This window comes from Oryx dammah, unplaced genomic scaffold (assembly GCF_014754425.2).
Source record: "Oryx dammah isolate SB20612 unplaced genomic scaffold, SCBI_Odam_1.1 HiC_scaffold_20, whole genome shotgun sequence".
NCBI classification, from domain to species: domain Eukaryota; kingdom Metazoa; phylum Chordata; class Mammalia; order Artiodactyla; family Bovidae; genus Oryx; species Oryx dammah.
The window spans coordinates 36,120,427-36,138,424 of record NW_024070204.1 but is presented as its reverse complement, the minus strand read 5'-3'; the positions used below and the strand labels follow the sequence as shown (position 1 = coordinate 36,138,424).

The window sequence follows — 17,998 nt, the reverse complement described above, 5'->3', positions numbered from 1 at the left end:
CTGACTCTCCTCGTTATGTGTTTCATCATACCTGGAAATTTTCATGGACAGAGGACCCTGATGGGCTACAGTCCGAGGGGTCACGAAGAGTTGGACATGACTGAGCATTTCATATTAACCTACTTCCCTGGTGGCTCAGACGGTAAAGTGTCTGCCTGCAATGCGGGAGACCTGGGTTTGATCCTTGGGTCGGGAAGATACCATGGAGAAGGAAATGACAACCCACTCCAGTACTCTTGCCTGGAAAATTCCATGAACTGAGGAGCCTGATAGGCTACAGTCCATGGGCTCGCAAAAAGTCGGACACGACTGAGCAACTAAGAGATTAAATATGGGCTCAGGACTACACACATACATATCCCTGTGGCATGTATTATCATGGTGCATGGGACAGAAGTGTCTGGATTAAGCAGACCCGTCTCAATAAAACTCCGTGAGCCGCCCTGACTGATGCTGTCTACACCTGACTCACATCTGTGCCTTTACTTTAAGCCTGTGTACATGCTGACTTCTCATACCTTCTGTTTCTCCTTCTTCCTCATTGACCTCTGTCTTCTCTGATCTTTCATTCTAACTGGATGACTCGTATTGCTACCACCACTACCACTATACTTGCAGTCTATACTCTCTTAGCTAGGCTTTGACGACACGACCCATCTGGTATGGGTCTGGTATGTCAGCTATATTTAGAGTGATTATCTAGTCACAAAACTATTCTTCACTTTGAAAAGGATTCATATCAAGTTTCCTTTAAATATTTAGTTCCTCCAGAGCATTAATATATGGTTTGAGTTATAAAAGTCTGGCTTATATATAATTTCCCAGAATATTGACCATAGTGAAACAAAGAAGCAACAGCAGGCGCAGGGCAAATGTAAAACTTAGAGTCAGTTGGACAGATGTGGATTCAAATTCCAGCTGCATTTGTGAGTTATATAATAGTGGACATATTGCTAAACTTCTCTGAACCTCAGATTCTTATTTTTAAACTGAGTAGACAATATTTCTCCTGAAAGTTTGTTATGGGATTAAATAAAATAATATGTGGTATCTATTATAGGCTCTCAGTCAATTTTGCTTACTATATATAAGCAAAAGTAAGATTGCAATATGACTATTAAAATATTTTGCTCATACAGAATGTATGGCTACCGATGTTCATAGTTTTCAAGTAGAAAACATGGAAAATTAATTTCTTAAATGAAAATCTTTATAACATACTTTTTATGAAGAGGTTGTTTATAGTTATGAAGGAATTATGTGAAGCTTTTCTTTTTGGTTTGTTTTTTTTTTTTTTTGGAGAAGCCAATTTTGGATGGTTTCACTCATTTATTCAAATAATATTTGTTAGTAAGAAAAAGATAAGATATGAAATCACACCACCAAACATGAACTCAAACATTTGTCAAGACTAGGACTTCACACGCTATATTCCTTCCACAAAATTGTTAATAGATGTTCAATCTATGTTCAATACAGGATACAGGATGCTTGGGGCTGGTGCATGGGGATGATCCAGAGAGATGATATGGGGGGGGAGGTGGGAGGGGGATTCAGGATTGGGAGCTTGTAAACACCCATGGTGGATTCATGTCAATGTATGGCAAAACCAATACAGTATTGTAAAGTAAAATAAAGTAAAAATAAAATTAAAAAATAAATAAATAAAATAAATTAAAAAATTTAAATAAATAAATGTGAGAACTGTTATACAGTTCCACATTTCATTAATTCTATGACAAAATATTTCACATTTTAAAATTCTGAAATTAGGATGCATTGTAACATTGTTGGCACATCAAAGTTTAAATCAAGCTAGTTTACTTTCTTGATAGTATATAATTAATGATGGTATCTCACAATTCATCACATCACAAGTTCAATAAATAAAGTAGAGCTTCTTCAAAAATCATGATGCATATTTGCATATCAAAAGACTCAAGAAATTCTGTTGAAAAGACAAAAGATTAGGAAATAGGACTTTAGGATTCATGGGCTCTAAACTAGATTACTCCTCTGCTGTCAAGAAACCACTGTACTCTTAAGGATATTAATTATAAAAACATCACATAATATTGGTTTGCTATTTATATTTATTCACAAAGCTATTTCTAAACTGTTATCTTGTTTATAGCAGGTAATGTCTACTCCAAGTTTATAGATAGCAAGTACCATGAAGTCGAAAAAAAGGAAAGAAAATGTTTTTCTCACAAGTACAACCTACCACCACTACTAACCCTCTCTCTCTTGCTATTTTAAGCCTGCAGAGAACCGTCAGAATAATTGCACAAAGCAGAGGTGGAAATAACCTCTGTCTAATAAGCAGAACACCAGCATACCCCATAAGAACACATAGCACCCAGGATGTCGCATACATAAGTGGTGTTTGATTTTCAGTCACTTCCTCTTCAAATCTTCTACAGAGTTCCCAAGGTCAACAGATCACTGCCATTCTCTCCTGGCCCCTGAACACGTGCTTACCTATTTTTGCTGGTTCTGTCCGACCTCTGCAATTTTCCCCTAGCCCCTCCTATAAGAACCCTCACCAGAAATAACATTCACCCTCAACTTCTGGTTCTGTAAATGTTGGTAATAAGCAGGTTAGCAAGTAGTGGACCTAGTCTTTCAAAACTGCATTCCTTAGTAAGAAGCTGGTTGTGATTTTTTTTTTCCCCTCTTTGCAGCTAACAGGCCCTATTCAAGTCATCCATCAAGCAAAAGCTTGCTGTGATGTCAAAGGAGGAAAGAATGAACTGAGCTTCAAGCAAGGAGAGAATATTGAAATAATTCGCATCACAGACAACCCTGAAGGAAAATGGCTGGGCAGAACAGCCAGGGGGTCATGTGAGTGCATATTTTTCTAAGACTTCAAAGTGTTTTCTTTTGAGCCAATCTTAATGTGAAAATTCTTCCAAAGCTAGTCACAAGCATTCAGTTGGGAGTATGTTACAGAATAGACAAAAATAGGAAGATTTTAAATGACAAGCATAGCTCCATCTTCACCTCATTTGTGTAATATTTTTAGATGGGAAAAAATGTAAATATAATATCCCAAGGAGGAGTAAAGAGCATTAGGTTCTTCATTGATGTTAGAAAGCAAAAATATTTCTTCTGAATCTCTTTAGAACCTTGAAAACAGACTCCAGACTTACCCCAAAGCACAACATCATGAGACTTTGACAAAGCACAGTGAAGCACGTGTCAACAAGTCTTTAAGTCAGAATTGCAAGCAAAGAAATAAAGGGAAAATGTAAAAAGAAAGTGTATAATTGATATTTTATTTACAACTCTATGATATTTAAACTAGTTATCTGAATATAAATTGTTCCCCTTTTGGTAGATGGCTATATTAAAACAACAGCTGTAGAGATTGACTATGACTCCTTGAAACGGAAAAAAGGCTGTCTCAGTGCTCTTTCGTCAAGACCTTTTGAAGATGACCAGGAAGTGTATGATGACGTTGCAGAGCAGGAAAATGTTAGCAGGTATATGTAAAAAACAAATTGGAAAGCAAATCAAATCAAACTATCTCTTTGTCAGAGATTGTGGGTTTTAAGATGCTATAATTTTACTTTCCTAATTTCCTACTACTTTCTATCACTAAATTAAATTACCATTTACAATCACTTCAATATGGATGATAACTCATTTGAAACTCTATAGTCTTTCATTTTACTCTGGCTATTTGTGTTAAATACTGCTTGAAATGTAATGGGCCATTGGCAGATGTGTTGTCAATCCAAAATACTGTTTTGCAATATTCATTCTGATTTGACTTTAAGGATATGCCTAGAATACATATGACTTTGTAAAATATGAAGCATGAGATATAAAAGTTAGCTTTCTCTGAAATCTGAGTCTAAATATATTTGTCATTGTTATTTGAAAATATAACAAATAGAAATGCTTTTTTATGACAACTTTGCTCTTTAAGAGTAAAAATGTAAAAGCTCAATCTGCTATGATCCCTAGCAATCAACTAAGGGTTCAACTTTCCTTTGGAACTTGTGACCTTCCCTGGAAAAATTACAGGACCATCTTTCTGGGGCAGAGGGACAGATCAAGACATCCTTTCTAGAGGAATCAAAGGGGAGGGCAAACTTCTCTCTCGTACTTTCCTTCTCTTCCTTCTCGTCTCCAGCTCCCTTTATAGTGCCTCCTCTTCTGTCTCTTTCTCCTAGCTCTGATCTTCCTTGTTCTTTCTTTTTCTTCCTTTTCTGTTCTCCTTTCATTCCTTCTTTCCTCCAATATCTCCCTTTCCTGGTAGAGCCATAATCTCTTTAAACTGAAGGAAAAGGAGAAGGGAAATCTCCAACCCAGTGAAGAATCCTCGTTTTTTTATGCCCACTTTGTGAAACAGGGAAACCTCCCCACATGATCTATGCAAGATCTTCATTTGAGAAAAAAATGTGTCTGCATTCTTTATAACTCAAATTTCAAAGCAAAAAATGTTTTTATTATTAAGCATTCTAAAAATGTAAAAAGATCAAAATAGAAATATATTAATATTTATTAAAACTAATAGTTATGAAACATATAAAGAATTAAATTTCCCTTTTATGGTTTTGAGCTTATGGCATCAGTTAAACTTATATTGCTTTCTGGCAGTTCATCATTCTAAAATGACTGATAGCAATGCTGTCTTAACATATTATGATCATAAATTATGCAATACATATCAAAACATCCCATGTATGCACTGGAGTTTACAGATTGTAAATTGACCTTAGTAATAAGAAACACCTTGACCTACTTTGAAGTTAGCAAATGTCAAATTTGATACCAGAGTTCCAAATGGCCATATTCTTAGAGTTACAGAATTTTCTGGACATGAGTGTGTCTTATCATGTATATTATCAGTATATATACCTTATGTTGGGCTTTCCTGGTGGCTCAGATGGCAGAGTCTGCCTGAGATCCCCTGGAGAAGGAAACAGCAACCCACTCCAGTATTCTTGCCTGGAAAATCCCATGGATGGAGGAGCCCAGCATGCTACATTCCATGGGGTTGCAAAGAGTTGGACACGACTGAACTACTTCACTATACCTTATGTTTGTCTTTTATCTTTAAAAAAAAACACAATTTCTCTTATTTTGGAATTTAAAAAACTCCACTTCACTTTCACTTTTCACTTACATGCATTGGAGAAGGAAATGGCAATCCACTCCAGTGTTCTTGCCTGGAGAATCCAAGGGATGGGGGAGCCTGGTGGGCTGCCGTCTGTGGGGTCACACAGAGTCGGACACGACTGAAGCAACTTAGCAGCAGCAGCAGCAGTGAGATATATATATATATTTACACTGATGAAAATACTCAAAAAATAAATACATCCACAAAAAAGGGATGATATCCTTAAAATGAAGCATTATTTTCATAATAAGTGACTTTCCCAAATTAATGCCATTACCTTTTTCATTTTAACTAGTCTGTACATACCACAGGGCGGTTCAGCAGTAAAGAATCCACCTGCCAATGCAGGAGATCCAGGTTTGATCCCTGGGTCGGGAAAATCCCCTGGAGAAGGAAATGGCAACCCACTCCAGTATTCTTGCCTGGGGAGTCCCATGGACAGAAGAGCCTGGCATGTTACATTCAGTCCAGGGGCTGCAACGAGTAGGACACAGCTTAGTGACTAAACCACCACCACCATACATTCCACAACTCTACGAGACATCTCCAGTTAGTAAACATGTAGCAGAAAAGGGATCTTCTGTTTAATAAAATGGGGTTAGAGGAAGTGTATAGCTTCACTGATTAATATTTTAAACAAGTACAGCACCACAGTATTTACTAGCATCTATTACATTGGAAGGACTGATGCTAAAGCTGAAACTCCAGTACTTTGGCCAGCTCATGCGAAGAGTTGATTCATTAGAAAAGACTCTGACATTGGGAGGGATTGGGGGCAGGAGGAGAAGGGGACAACAGAGGATGAGACGGCTGGATGGCATCACGGACTCGATGGACGTGAGTTTGAGTGAACTCTGGGAGATGGTGATGGACAGGGAGGCCTGGCGTGCTGCGATTCATGGGGTCGCAAAGAGTCGGACACGACTGAGCGAACTGATTCCTTCTTTATGCATATTTAATAAGAAAATGGAAGAAGAGACATCACTTCTACACAAGTTGTTTTGTGTTTTTTTTTTTTTTTTGAAACTACAGCTGCTGCTGGCAGAGATCTTATAACAGAACATGCTTTGTCCTTAGTAGAACAAGGAGAGATGCTGAGTATAGCTGGCAGCTTGTTCCGGCAAGAATAAGAGAAAGCACCAGCCTCTCCTCTCCCTCCCCCATATACCTCCTGGTTCCTATCAGGAGGTTCTTGACCAGCTCGTTCCCAATTTCTCCAGGGTTAGGAGATCCAACTGTATACCTCACACTCTGAGAGCAGACAGGAGGCTTAAAAAGCACAGATCCTGGCAGCTGTTCTTCTCCCTTTCTTCTCAGTGAAGCAGTTTTTTGTAATAAAAGTGAAAAGTTGAACAAAAGGAAATTACAAGTCATCATATAAAAAACTTTTCTTCTAGGTGTGTTTCCCAACCTTTTTCCTGCCATTTCTCCTTTCCTCTTTCTCTTTCCTTGTCTTTTCTCACACTCTCCTTTCCTTCCCTCTAGCTCACCAGATCAATGGTTTATATTCCAAAGAGAAAATGAAGAACTGCTCTAGAATTCAAATAATATATAGTGCCTTTGTTCCTGATTGTGATCACCCAATTCTTTGGAAATTGGATATGAAGTCTCCAAGGTGGAATATGTTGTATTTGCCAGAAGTGGCAGCCAACCCAAATTTGCAGTTTTTCTCATAGTTCTAAATGCTTACTTCATGCTCAGAGGAAAGCATTGAAGACAGTGAGTGTGAAAATAGTTTGTAAGCAAGTAGCAAATATACTTAAGCTTCATAAAAAATCATTTCTATTTGTATATTAAGACATTTATAGCATGTTTTTCTCCGAAGTTCCGTTAGTGAAAATACTTTTTATTTCTAGATTAGCAGTAGACTTTAAAGTTATTCTGACTTAAAGGTTAAGGATCACATATGATGTATAAATATATTATACGATTGTAATATCAGATATCTGTTCTTGGAAGATTATCTAAAAGGCAAAAATGATGACACAGAGGGCACAGCGAGGTGTAGTAAAAATGATGTCGTCCATACAGGAAAGCAGGACCCTGAAATTATTTCATTTTTTCAGTTAATCAAAAGTGGACATGGTCGTATCACTTCATTTCTCAGAGCCTCAATTTTTCTTCTGCAAAATGAACTAGATGACTTCCTTTGCTTTCACATAATTCACAATTTAGTGGGGAAATGGGCAAGAAAACAATTTTAAAAGAGGGGAGGTATAGAATGTTATAGAAAGAGAGATTTAGAGAATTAGGAGCCACACTCTACAAAGGCCCCATGAATAGGATTTCAAATTTTTTTTAAGTATTCCCTTTGTAAAAAATGTAATGCAGAATCCTATACTGCAAAAACAAAACAAAACAAAACAAAACTGTAATGCTATTGGACTAGAAGTTAAATGCTGTCATTATAAGATATTGAGAGGAAAATGAATTCAATGCAGTAACGGTTCTAGAATAATACTCTCTTTTTTTAATAAGTCCATCTACGGAGTGATGCAATACTATATAATCTGAAAATTGCCTTATGGTAAAATGCTAGAAACAAACAATATCATTGTTTAGAAAACTTTATGGAGTACTGAATCTCACTTGATCCTTATTAGTTTTGTTTTGTTTTTTTGCTTTGTTACTACTCATCTATTACAATAAGGAACAATTTTTCTTCCTTTTCACATATAACATCTAATAACTTTTCTTCTAATTAAAAAGTAGCTGATTTACAATATTATATTAGTTTCAGGAATAGAAGTGATTCAGTGTTTTTATAAGTTATACTCCATTTAAAGTTATTATAAAATATTGACTATATTCTCTATAGTGTACAATATATCCTTCAGTTCAGTTCAGTCGTTCAGTCGTGTCTGACTCTGCGACCCCATGAATCGCAGCACGCCAGGCCTCCCTGTCCATCACCAACTCCCGGAGTTCACTCAGACTCACATCCATCGAGTCAGTGATGACATCCAGCCTTATAGTTTATTTATTTTATACATAGTAGTTTGTACTCCTTAAACTCCCACCCCCACCCCAACACTGATAACCAGTAGTTTGTTCTCCATATCTGTGTCTCTTTTTGTTTTGTAATATTTATTCATTTGTTTTATTTTTTGATTCCACATATAAGTGACAACATACAGTATTTGTCTCTCTGACTTATTGCACTAATTATAATACCCCACAAGTCCACTGGTATTGTTGCAAATAGCAAAATCTCATTCTTCTTTTATGGCTGAATAACATTCTATCATGTATATACTCTACGTCTTCTTTATCTACTCATCTGTTGGTGGACATTTAGGTTGTTTTTATATCTTGACAATTGTAAATAACATCCTGATAACTGTTGACTGGAATGTTATTTTTTCTCTCATTTAACTGCTCAATATGTACTTCCTTTCCTGACAGCTAAATAGTTAATATATCAATTAATGTCTACTCTTTTTCTCCTAGCCACAGTCAGAGTGGAAGTGGAGGTAAGATACCCGCTTTTATCAGTTTCTCAAGTCTTCGACGTTCTTGTGTGTATTACTGACAAAATGCTCGTTTGCAAATAAGGAGGGGGATCTTAATGTGGTAGAAAGAACAATAGATTGGGAATCAATAGCATGGAGTCCAGTCCTGGCCACTGAGTGACCCTGAGCAAGTCACTTCTTTCTTCCACGTTACGGGTCATAGGGTGATTCCACTTCCATGCGCCCAGGGCAGTCTTGATTTGTGCAGTTGTCTGAGCACAATTTCTAGTAGTATCCCCCTTCACTTTCAGAAATGTCCCTATTTGGATGAGACCTTACATAGTCACCATAGCTATGACTCCTAAAGACTTCTCATTATCCCATCAACAAAATAAGGGTTGCTAATACCTGGCAGTGCTGAAATTCTCATCTTAAAAATCTAATTTCAACTTTATTGTACATATTTTTACAAAGGAGGTAGTCAGTGAACATTGGTTAAATAAATACTTGTCAAATAGCAAACATAGGATAACAAATCAAGCAAGGCTTTAACTTTTGAAATATTCCTTTGATGAAATGAAATAAAGAAATGAAAAAGTCACCTTCCGTTCTTTTCTTTATCCCAGCTCCCATCAGTGCTTAGAGAGTCACTTTTCATTTGCTTTCCTTTACTTACATCTTGATCAATGCTTTTTTCTGAATGTCTCCTTAGTATTAATTAAGTTTTTCTTATCAACTTTTCCCTTCTTTTTCCACAATAAGTTTCAACTCCATCCTCTGTTTAATTTTACTTTTTCTCAGTTATTTCCCCCACTTCTATCAACTCTAATGCACAGTACTCTATATCATCCCTCATATTTTTACAGTTCACTTCTAAGAATTCCTTATAAAATGATGTTAAAAAATTAATTTACTTCTGTGTAAGAGTGGGAAAATAAAGCTACTTTAATTTAAATAATTGATATGAAAATAAGGTGCTTTCTATATCTTATTTCTGCATAAGACATTTATTATCAAATTTTGAGTGAGCATTTGTGACCAAATTACAAAATTAACAGATTTTTTTCCCCCTAATTCACATGAAGGGATGTTCCCACCTCCCCCAGATGATGATATTTATGATGGGATAGAAGAGGAGGATGCTGCTGATGGGTAAGAATAATCAGCTTAATTGCCTCTTTGCAAAGTATTGTATATACTAAAATTGTCACTAGTTTTGATTTCTAGTTAGAATAAAAAGCAGGAAGTAGCATTCCCTGTTACATAACCAAAAATGTTTAATTAACAGCAATGGCAAATGAGGAATTGTAATTATTCCACACTTCAAATGAAGTGGTATATTATTTGGAATATACCACTTGGAACCTTGACAACTATGTCAAAAGGAGTGAAATGGAAAAGGGGTAAGGGTTACAAGTATTCAAACCTTTCCCAATCATTTATTTATCAATCAATACTTCATTTTTGTGACAATCTCTGGAAAGTTTGTAGTTGCATGGCTAGCCTTTGTATAATAATCATGTGCTGTGCTGTGCTTTGTCGTTCAGTCGTGTCCAAGTCTTTGGGATCCCATGGACTGTAGCCCGCCAGGCTTCTCTGTCCATGGGGATTCTCCAGGCAAGAATATTGGAGTGGGTTGCCATGCCCTCCTCCAGGGGATCTTCCCACCCCAGGAATTGAACCCAGGTCTCCTGCATTGCAGGTGGATTCTTTACCATCTGAACCACCAGGGAAGCCCTTGTTTAATAATCACAGTTGTAAGCAATCCAAATAAATTGAGATCATATGTTTATCTGTGGCTATATGTGGCAATATTGAAAACTTAATCCTTTAGGTGTTTAAACTTTTGAAGTGGTGCATTTTTTAATTTAAATACATATTTAAAAATTTTAATCTAATAACAACTTACTTTTAATCATAGCAAAGGTAAATCGATGTTTAAAACTTTTGACTCAGCTCACTGGCTTAAGAAACAAGGTTTAAGAAATCTACCAAATAGGAGAAAATAACTTGCCTACTATTTACCTAGTCACAGCAGTATTCAAAGACCATGACTTATAAACTTAATAGCTTCATCTTGTTGAATACAATAAGTAGCTTACAGCCTGAATGATCAACACAGTATAATTATAAAAAATCTGATCAATGCCTGCATGCTCCAAAGCTCCACGCTACAGGTTGAAGAGAAGAGTAACACCTGGTCCTGGGGGATTTTGAAGATGTTAAAGGGAAAAGATGACAAAAAGAAAAGTATACGAGAGAAACCTAAAGACTCTGAGTCAGACAATGATGAAGGTTCATCGTAAGAGTCAAACAACCACCAAACCCAGTGCACAATAACTACACTAATAATTTAATCAAATGCTACTAATATTTTATAACCAATAACCAAATTCGGACAGTCTTAAGAAATTTTAATGTGTTTTTCTATTAGTCATTCTAGTCTCATTTATTGTGTCACTTTTAAACTCATGCATTTACATATGATCATCATATACATCAAAAATGTATTTTGTTTTCCATTCAAACATGCACAAACACACACACACACGCATACACTCACCCTCCATTCAGCAGGACCTTTTTTTAAGCTGTAAATCACATCTAAAAGGTCAGAATTCCAACACTACATTTTACTATATAATATTTTATACTGACTATTCAAAATATACATTCTCTTTTAAAAGTTAATTTATAGGAAAAAAAAAGGACAAAATTTGGAATTTATTTTCTCTAAATACAGTGTCTAAAGTCTTTGTAACTTTCACAATAATGATATATTAATTCCACTTGAATTACATGTTTGTCCTATACTAAAATTATTCTAAGTATCTTCAGTTTGTATAAATAAGACTAAAGCATACATTTTATCTTTCTATAAAAAAATAATCCTTTAGTATAAGTTCCATGTGTATAAATTTGAAGGACCTTAAGTACACTCAAATTTTCATTGTTTTATATATGCTAATAGACTTACCACACTTTAACAGAAGTCTTTATAAGATGTCAATTACACATAGAATTCCTAATTTTAAATCCTTTTATGAGACACTAAAACAACACTCAATAAGCGAGATACTTAAAATGGTAAGTAAACGTAGCAAATCTCTTCATGTATCATTACTCAAATGTAGTCCTCACTTAGAAATAAAAGCAAATTTTTTTTTTTTTGCTCAATAACACACCAGCTAATTCTGATTTTAAATCACTTTTACTAATGACCTCTCACACTTCAGTGTAACTGTGCACCATTCTTCCAATTATGTGTGTTTGTGTGTTTAAAGTTCAGAAAGTAATAAAAACAGAGGTCTTTTTCTGTTGCAACTAAAAGTCACCCAATCCTGATTTCAAATCACTTCTATTAATAAGTTCTCACTCTCTAGTTTCGGTGGCTATTCCTCTCTTATTCACCTTTCTTCTGTTTGGGGATATATGTGTGCATATTATCAAACACTATTATGTCATACTGTGATCTTCATATGACCATATGGTCATATGAAGATTCCTGTGACTTTTGCTGTGACTCTACACTTCTATTCTTTGAGTCAAACAGTTTTCATCCGGAGCTACACTGCAATGACTCTGAAATATTTAGACTGTTTCATTTACTCTGGTATGATAATATGCCCAAACTTCATAGAACAAATTCAAAAACATTGGTCCAATGGCTGTGAGAAAAATAAACCACTGGATGTCATGATTCTTGATTTGTTTGGCCAATACCAGAGTTCACAAAAAGTCTTGCTAAATTCCAAACTGATTGACAAAAACTTGGGACTCAGCAGAGAAACGGAGGATGAGAAAGGAAAAATACTCAACAGGTTAATTAGCCTTTATAAGCCTCAAGGCTGTTACTTATTCATGCCTTTCCTAAATAAAAGACCCAATTTCTGTATTTATATTGGTCTGACTATAATTATGTTCTCATTTTCTTTCCAGTTTCCCCTCTCCTCCTAAACAAGTGGGTAAGTAATAAAAACTAATTGTGTTAATATATTTTAAATCTCACTTCTTGCAGATAGGGTAGCAGAAACGATTGCTTTAGTCACGCTATCCGAATTAAAGTCCTGACTCTGAAAACAATAAATTGTGTAACTTTGTCAAGTAACTTCACCTGGGATGGTCACAGTTTCTCAAAAGTAAAATAGTGGGAAAAGGAAATTTTTAACTTTCAGTGATTTTTAAACAGTTCTTCCAGTCACAGGATCACTGTGGAGAAAGGGACAAATGAGTAGAGATGGCCCCAACAATCCTAATGTATCCCACCCCAATTTAGTTAGAGTTTGATGTATTAGATTTCTGCAAAAAGATTTCTAAACACATGCCACACTATGTGCAACCAAGATCCTTATGAATCTAAATTTCTTTGATTTTTAAAAATGTATCATTTATATTGTCTTTGGAAATTTTTCCACTGCTAAATGTCAAATAGTTTTTCCTTTGTACAATTTTGATCATCTTATGTTTTACCCTTGCTGAGACTTAAAGGATTTTTCTGAAATTTTCTTTGAACAAAACAAAATATCTTGCAAGAATATTCAAGGTTTTCAAAAAGTTTATTTTAATTTATAAATAAATTGAAAAAGCAAACCAAACACAGAGATAATCAATTCTTGAAGACTGTTCATCTGACTTTGTTTTCATCTAACAATTTGAAAATATGTAAGTCTCTAGCTCAAATTGATTAATAACTGATGATGAACTTATATCTTAACTTATAATTTTTAAAAAGTACTCAAGAAACTTAGCTCCACAAAGAGTAGGTATAAAATGGAACAAATGTGATCAATTAAGTAAAAATGTGTTGCTCGTTTTGATTTTGTCTTTATTAATTAGGTCTTAAGTGCATGTGCATGGAACAGTAATTTTTCCTCTTCTGAATATCAGTGATATGTCATTATTTTTTATATATTTATTCTAGATTGTTCAGGTAGCTGAACAAGTTTTTATGCTGTGAAATTAGTTAATCTGAGTGGAAGGAAAATATGCACATATAAATACAGCATGTATATGTGTGTACATATATACAGAAGGGGGGAGTTAAAATCAAATTCTTGCCACTATTAGAGAGCATTTTAAGCTTTCTGTGCTAATCATTCCTTAAAACATTTGTACTCCTTTCAAGCCATCTCTTCAGCTTAATTTGCTGTGGGGCAACTTAATAGGTACGGAAAGGATCAGCACTCCTTCTAACTTTAATAACAAGTCTAGAAGGAAGAAAAGTGTCTACAGATTGGAAAAATCCCTGAGGCAGTTAAGGTCATAGCCACTTTTCCACCAATACTGATTCTCAAAATGTTCAGGTATCACAAGCACATTTTATTTTCAGGTAGTGCCACAGGTAATATTACTATAAGGTAAAAGTTAATGAAGAAAAGATCAGTGAGTAAAAAAGAGTTATAGACAAATCAATAGATAAGTAGATAGATACATAGACAAAGACATAGCATATATGTAAAATGATAGCTATTAACATAGCACCCCACAGGGAAGTTTCTTGAGTACTTTTTCGATATCTTTACCTGCTGCCGATGGCCAGGAATATTGACTTGTTTGTCAGCAATCAACTGGTCTTGCCGTTCATCATACTTGTGGATCTTCAAATAATCTCAGTCACTACTTGAGGGTTTTTTCCTAATAACAGTAGTTATAATGATTGTCACTGTTGTTGTTGCTGAGGGAATTTTAACACATGCTTCAAGGAAGAGAAAAATCTTTCCCCTTTAAAGAATAGATGATGCATCCAGCAGAAATGTACAGAGACCTCGGGGAAAGTTATTTTGTTATCCTCAAAACAATCTTTATATTAAAAATATCACTGAATGCTCATATCAAAATGTCCACTAACAGTGTTTCACCATTTGCTATTCTGTCTTTTGTTAGACATGGGAGATGAAGTTTATGATGATGTGGATGCCTCTGATTTTCCTCCTCCTCCAATAGAGATAAGGTAATTAAAAGGTTCTCACAGTGAAGTAATAAAAATCAAACAGTTGAAGAACATTCAATTGGATAAAACCCCAATGGGGTGCGTTTGTTCTATGTGCCATCCTGTTGGCTCTGTTCTCCTCTCCCTGATCCCAGCTCTGCTGTCTCTGCCAGGTTTGTGAATGGATGGATAGCCCAGGTCCTCCTCCTCTTTCTCTCTCCCCTCCCCCACTTTTCTCCCTTCCCCTTCCCCCTTCCCCAGTGGTCCTTCTGGTCCCCTGGTCGTCCTCTGCCCTGTGACCCACCAATGTCTACGTTCATTTATTCTCTCATTCACTGGGAGAATATCTGAAAGCCTGGTAGCAATTGATCTCACTAATTCATCTCCTCCCTTTATTTTTACTTTTTCCCAAATGTTGTTTGTCTTGAAGACATTGCTTAATTTGTATCTCAAATCCTAACCCACCTGCTTCAAACCTCCTCTGTCCTCCTCAAGAGGATTGTTTCTTCTTGTGAAAAAAATGAGAGCAAAAATTGTATTTTGAAAGGACTTTTAAAAGTTATGTCATATGTTTACAAAAGCATCAGATTCTCAAAGGTTCCATTCAAACTAACAACAACAACAAAAGCAATCAACAGTGAATAGTGACATTCTTTATTTTCCCTAAGGCTTCAGTTTAATTTTAGACAAAAATTATAAGAAAATCTAAAATCAGTGAATACTAGAGGAGTACCTTTTGAAAATTCTTCTGAAATAGAATGTAACATGGTAGAATGCTTTCTTGTACTCCAGTGAGCATGTGAGATGATCTGATAACATGCTAAAAGCAAGAACACCTTTAACTTTTCCAAGAAAAAGGAAAGATGAATAAAAAGATCTCAGAATTGATCAGTTAAAGGATGAAAGTAACATCAGTGGAATATAGTAAGTGGTGTATTCTGAGCTGTACTGGTAAAAAATGCATGAGTGAACTCTAAGTAAATATTTATTTTTTACCAACATTGTTAAACTAATTTTACAGAACAAGATGCAGTGTCAAGATCAAAGAAACTGAGGGGGAAATATGTTGTTATTGATATATGAAGATAAGTTCTACAGGCAAAACACACCAGAAATGTGAAAGGAGAATCATTCTCCTTTTTTAGTGCTCCGTGAAAAGAAAAATCTAATAGTCCTCACCATAGGGAAGTCACTTCTATCCCTGACAGTTTTAAATGCATTTTTGTATTTAATATTACTGTAGAAATGCCACCACATTCCATTAAATAGCTCTCTAGGAACCCAGAGTCATCCATTGGCCCTTTTCTTTAAGCAAAACAAGCCCCAGCTGATTCAACATTATGCAATATGGACTATTTTATTTCCCATTCTTGTTTTCAGAGTTTTAGACAATTGTGTATTATCTAACATAGCATTGCATTTTTTAAAATAAATTTCAATAAACTATCTTTAAAGAGAACGTGTGGGGCCTTTTTAACATTTGTGTGTGTTCTGATTGCTCCAGTGTGCTTATCTGGGCCAGGGACTCCATCACTGCCCAGGACACCAGCAGACAGAAGATTGTATTGTTTAGTTGCTCAGTTGGGTCCGACACTTTCCTACCCTATAGACTGTAGCCCACCAGGTTCCTCTGTCCGTGGAATTTCCCATGCAAGAATACTGGAATGGGTTGCCATTTCCTTCTCCAAGGGATCTTTCCAACCCAAGGATGGGATCTGTGTCTCCTGCATTAGCAGGCAGATGTTTTACTACTGAGCCACCAGGGAAGCCTGCAGACAGAAGGCGCTGAGGGACAGTGCAGAGCTTAGGGCAGGACAGTGTATACTAATTCACTTCCCAGTGAATAAACTCAACTTTAAATAGCTCAGTTACAAACAAAGCTTTATCTTAGGTAATCAAAATAAAAATTAATATCAGTGTTTAAAAACTGTCATTATTCACAGATATTCTGCTTTTTAAAATTCCTTCCTACAGAGATTCACAGCCTTTCCTAGCAACCATATTTAATCCTGGGGAATGGTTCACAACCTTGGTTGCAGATTAAATCACCTGGGAGCTTTAAAATATGTGTGTTGGTACCTGGACCTCACTCAACCTAATTAATTAGATTTTTTAATTAATTTAATGTAATTAAAAATTCTAGGATTTAGACAAGGGCAGTGGTATCTTTAAAAAAACTTCCCAGGTGATCCCACTTGTGACCAGGCTAGAGAATCACTAGCTTAGATGAGTTGACTTCTCTTATAGTAATTGACTTTAGTTGGTATCATGAGATAGAACCCTGGCTTCACTTTAAGTAGATATAAAAAATTAATATATAGATAAATTTTTAAACCATGAAAATCAGTCTTTCAAAAAGTGTTCTTTGAGGGGGAATTCCCTCATGGTCTAGTGGTTAGGATTTAGCACCTTCAGTGCTGGGGCACGGGTTCAATCTATGGTCAGGGAACTGAGATCCTGGAAGCTGCATGGCGTGGTCAAATTTTTTTTTTTAATGTTTCTTTAAAAAAAAGGTTTTTCTATGACATTAACCAAACCACTTGATTATTTGGGAAGGGTTGAAAAATATAGGGGATTCAAGAATAGGTTGGATCATCTGAAATTGCTGATATGTAACAATATTTAAACTATACTTCAGTCATTTTATATTGTTCAACATGATAATCTCAAACTTCCATTTTAACTCAGCCTGTACTCTCTTGAAGAATATTCTACATTAAGAAAAGTCATCATTTATCACAGTGAATGTACTAGATTTCTAAGAAAAAAATTAATTGAAAATGAAATTTAACAAAAATGTAATGCTATGAATTCTCCGTTATACACTGTTCTTTTTATGTTTTGAAACTAAATGCTGTTTTATGTATGTTCTGCCATCCTAGTCAAGGAGCCAAGACCAAAGCCGAAGAAAAAGACCCTAAGAAGCTAAAAAAGCAAGAAAAAGAAGAAAAAGACTTCAGGAAAAAATTTAAAGTATGTTACATTTAAATATCATACAAAGTTCCAAGCCCTAATGAAAAAACTGATGTTTATCTGTGTAATTATCAATATCACAGTTATCCATCACAACACCTTTATTTTCTACAAACTTTGTTTTAGATTTAGATTTATTCCTATAAGAAATTAAGCAAACTCTTGTACATGCCCAATATACATACTGTGGTAACCATCTAAATTTAGCTGTCCTTTGAAACTCAATAAGAAGGTAAGCTAAAAATAGAATGATTAAAAATGATGTGATATATAGAGAGATATGAAATATTATTCAATCATGAAAAACAAGGAAATATTATTCAATCATGAAAAACAAGTCCTGCCATTTGTGACAATGTGGATGGACCTCAAGAGTGTTATCCTAAGTAAATCGTCAGACAAGAGGCAGAGACAAATACTGTATAATATCATTTATATGTAGAATCTAAAAAAACCAAACCCACAGAAACCAAGAGTAAAATGGTGGTCACCAGAGGTGGAGAGCAGGGGGAG

At 35.4% G+C, this 17,998-nt stretch overlaps 1 protein-coding gene across 4 annotated transcripts in view; it reads left to right on the top strand.

Moving 5' to 3' along the window:
- The window catches only part of FYB1 (FYN binding protein 1), a 172,704-nt gene that overhangs the window by 140,428 nt on the left and 14,278 nt on the right, over window positions 1-17,998 (top strand). For 3 of the 4 annotated variants that reach the window (XM_040262371.1, XM_040262367.1, XM_040262370.1), the window contains exons 8-15: window positions 2,685-2,844; window positions 3,341-3,485; window positions 8,582-8,604; window positions 9,669-9,735; window positions 10,748-10,885; window positions 12,523-12,548; window positions 14,467-14,533; window positions 17,395-17,485. In XM_040262371.1, the coding sequence (XP_040118305.1) occupies window positions 2,685-2,844; window positions 3,341-3,485; window positions 8,582-8,604; window positions 9,669-9,735; window positions 10,748-10,885; window positions 12,523-12,548; window positions 14,467-14,533; window positions 17,395-17,485 (717 nt within the window). The remainder of the gene's footprint in view (window positions 1-2,684; window positions 2,845-3,340; window positions 3,486-8,581; window positions 8,605-9,668; window positions 9,736-10,747; window positions 10,886-12,522; window positions 12,549-14,466; window positions 14,534-17,394; window positions 17,486-17,998) is intronic. The other variant, XM_040262368.1, reaches the window with a different exon arrangement.